Source organism: Oryzias melastigma, unplaced genomic scaffold, assembly GCF_002922805.2.
Source record: "Oryzias melastigma strain HK-1 unplaced genomic scaffold, ASM292280v2 sc00262, whole genome shotgun sequence".
In the NCBI taxonomy this organism is placed as follows: domain Eukaryota; kingdom Metazoa; phylum Chordata; class Actinopteri; order Beloniformes; family Adrianichthyidae; genus Oryzias; species Oryzias melastigma.
The window spans coordinates 391,019-394,281 of NW_023416896.1; the positions used below are offsets into that span (position 1 = coordinate 391,019).

The 3,263-nt window shown below is 44.8% G+C and overlaps 1 protein-coding gene across 2 annotated transcripts in view; it reads right to left on the reverse strand.

Annotated features, from left to right (window-relative positions):
- Positions 1-3,263, reverse strand: part of LOC112142219 (prostaglandin F2 receptor negative regulator) — a gene marked incomplete at its 3' end in the record, with an annotated part of 23,302 nt that overhangs the window by 18,436 nt on the left and 1,603 nt on the right. For both annotated transcript variants that reach the window (XM_024265472.2, XM_024265473.2), the window contains 2 exon segments: positions 806-1,061; positions 1,348-1,460. In XM_024265472.2, coding sequence (XP_024121240.1) covers positions 806-1,061; positions 1,348-1,460 — 369 coding nt within the window.

Consider the following 3,263-nt stretch of genomic DNA (forward strand, 5'->3'; position numbering starts at 1 on the left):
CAACCACACACAGAACAAAAAATTGTTTTCCAGCTCAACACAGACGTGCTTCAGAGGTTTTTTTAAAGGATCAGAAGGTTAGGGTCGCCTTTAAAAAGTGGTCATGTGATCAGGACGCTCTGGAACACCCGCCCACTACTAAAGGGGAAGACATCTGACATTTTTTTTTTATCCTTTTTTTTCCAGTCTTAACTGAATCTAAAAACATGAATGTCCAGCAGAAATGAGGGGCGGGGCTTGAACTCACCTTTAGTCACCTAAAAACTCTGACTCATTGCACTCAATCTGTTTTCAACTAACAGTTTTTTACTCTAAAAGATTGATTGATTTTATTAATGTAGACTTCTTTAAAGCATCTGTCAAAGCGCAGGTTTGGAATCAGCTGAGGTCTCTGCTGTCATGATTTCTATGGTAGATGCTGAACTAAAATAATTCACCTGTAAACAAGGTTCTGGTCAAACCGGTTCCGGACTTTTAGGAACCCTGCTGCTGCTCTGCAGGTTCTCCACTGGTTTCTATCCGAGTGAAATATTCCACATTCCTCCAAGATCACACCACCAGGATTCAGAATTCCCACATTCCATCAAAAATCAGGTTTTAACAATTCTCTTAAGGTTTTAACTGTCGTTTTTCAGTTTTCTCCGGATGTTTTTATGCTCTGGTCTGTCAGTTTTATCCTGCTTTGTTACTACAAATGAAAACTATTGAAGTCTAAATATGAGAAATGATGCTCACTCGGCATCAAGACACCAGGAGTCTTCAGAAACACAGTATCAACACGTCAAAGCTCCTCACAGCCACCTACCTGTCAGCTTCACCTGAGCCTCGTAGTTCCCGGTAGCTACCATGTCTGTGCTCGGCGTCCTGCACTGGTAGGTGCCCGAGTCCTGCGGCTTCACCGCTTTAATCCTCAGCTCCACGGCGTTATCCTGCAGCCGCTGTAACGCGATGTCGCCGGACGCCACGCGGCTCCTCAGCGAGCTTTCCGTGAAGTCTGTTTCAAAGGTGGAGATGATGTTGACCTGTCGCTTGTTCTCTTTTAACATGATCCAATCAAACTCCTGAGGGAGAAGAGGAGGAAACAGTCAGTGGAAGCAGCTCCTGGTCTCTTCTGACCTTTGACCCCTCCCTTTGAAAATGTAAACATCGTCACCTCCGAAGCATTAAATCACCAGAAAGAGCCAAAGCTCATTTTGGTTGTGTCAGACAATGAAAAAGATGACTATTGTGATTTGGAAAGTACTTGTAAATAAAGTTAGAGAGCATGGGCGGGCAGGATAATGCTTGTTTTAAACCAAGTTAGCGAGGCGGGCGGGGCTTAAGAGCGTGGTGTGATGTCCTCCTTACCTGCTCACGAGGTCCATCGTATTGTGTCACATCACATTTGATGGAGACTGGCTGACCTTCCACTCTGACCAACGGACCAGGAGGCACTTTGACGATCCGGGCCTCACTTTGACCTTCAAGAAACAAGAGGAGGAGTTCATCATCATCATCATCATCATCATCATCAAGGATGGGCGATATATCGGTGCCAAAAATTCCACCAATCTATGCCAGCAATGTTTCTCTTTCACTTTGACAGCTTGTTAGCCAGAGAAGTGCCTCTGTTCAAACACAGCCGTGACCCCCCCATATCCCCACCCCGTGAGAGTCGGGGAGGGGGCATGGGAGAGGGGTCCAAGCCCACCTTGGCTGTTCAAGCGATAAGTTCTCACTCCCAGCTCGTCATATACAGACGTAAGGATCGGACCCCCTCTGTGTCACGTTGTGGCGTTAGCGGTAACCTCAACTCGTTTTTCAACGTGCTTCCTGTTCCCATTGAATCACGGGTCTAACTTTGATTTGATTTTCTGAGTCCGATCCGAGTTTTTACCAAGTTCTGTCCCCCACATCATAAAGTAGCTATTCACTGGAGCTTTCAGCCCAAAGTTAAAGCTTCACGACGGTTATGTCAGTTTGCTTTATTTATGCATCACATCTGATACTGCGGCTGAAGTTAGCTTTGATGGTTAGCCTCCACTTTGACGTTAAGGAAAACCTTCCCAAAATGTCTGCATTAAAACTAATGGAACACATCTTTACACAAGACTACAAACTTTTGTTTAAGATATGTTGTTTCTACTGATTTTTTGTTGTTCAAAAACACTTGATTTCAAAGCACTTTCTTTAAAACCTTTTTTTTGAGAGATCCTGAAGGCCTGGTGCGTGTGTTTGCAGATGACCCACGGTCATTGAATACTGAAGCTGCGTTTCTACGTGTATTTTGATAGTGTCTATGTTGGATGCATGTTTGTGCTGTTCTTTGCAATGTGAAGGTTGATGCATTTCTAGTTAAGAAAATCTCTAAACTTGGTCTCATTCTAGACACTTAAATATGGGTATCAGCAAATATCAACTGTCACAGTTGCAGGGAAAACATCGGTATCGACCATCCTCATCATCACATCTTCATCATCACATCTTCATCATCACATCCTCATCATCACATCTTCATCATCACATCCTCATCATCACATCCTCATCATCACATCTTCATCATCACATCCTCATCATCACATCCTCATCATCACATCCTCATCATCACATCTCCACAGGAGAGCGTAAACAGCAAGAAGGTCTCCTGACAGATTATGCTGTTTCTAGCTGTGGTCTGAAGCACAGATCACTTGCAGCTTCAGCAGTTTTGGTCAAAACCGTTCCTTCCCTCTAAAGACGTCTCATCACTGTGGAGTATTATGGGATGCTTCCTCCATTCTCACAGCAGCAGGTTTCACAGATCTGTTCATCTGAGTATAGATGTTTCAGAAGTCTTTCATCTTCCTAACTGTGATTTCCAAGTGAGTGCAGGTCCGAGGTTTGGTTTAACGCGACCGAGGAGCTTCAGACCTGAAACCAGATCAGCTCTGGCCTTAAAAAGACCTCTGATCAGTCAGCAGGCCGGCTGGTATTTGAATCTGCTGAGCGGAGGGTTTCTCCTGCTGAAGGTCAAGATGTAAGCAGCCGAACGCCACGTTGAGGGTTTGAGTTCCTCCAGACGGGACGCGCTGCAGACCAACCATCAAACCACAGCCGCAGACTTTTTTAAAATGTCTGCAACTCATTCAAACGACTTCCTGAAGATATTTCAGTCCACAGAGCAGAAGTTCCTGAACCATGAGCAACCAAAGCCTGGAGTGAGATCACATCTTCTTCAGGTTCAAGCCACCAAATGCTGAAGACTGTTGAGAGGACTTCAGTTCTACACCTCTAGAGCACGACAA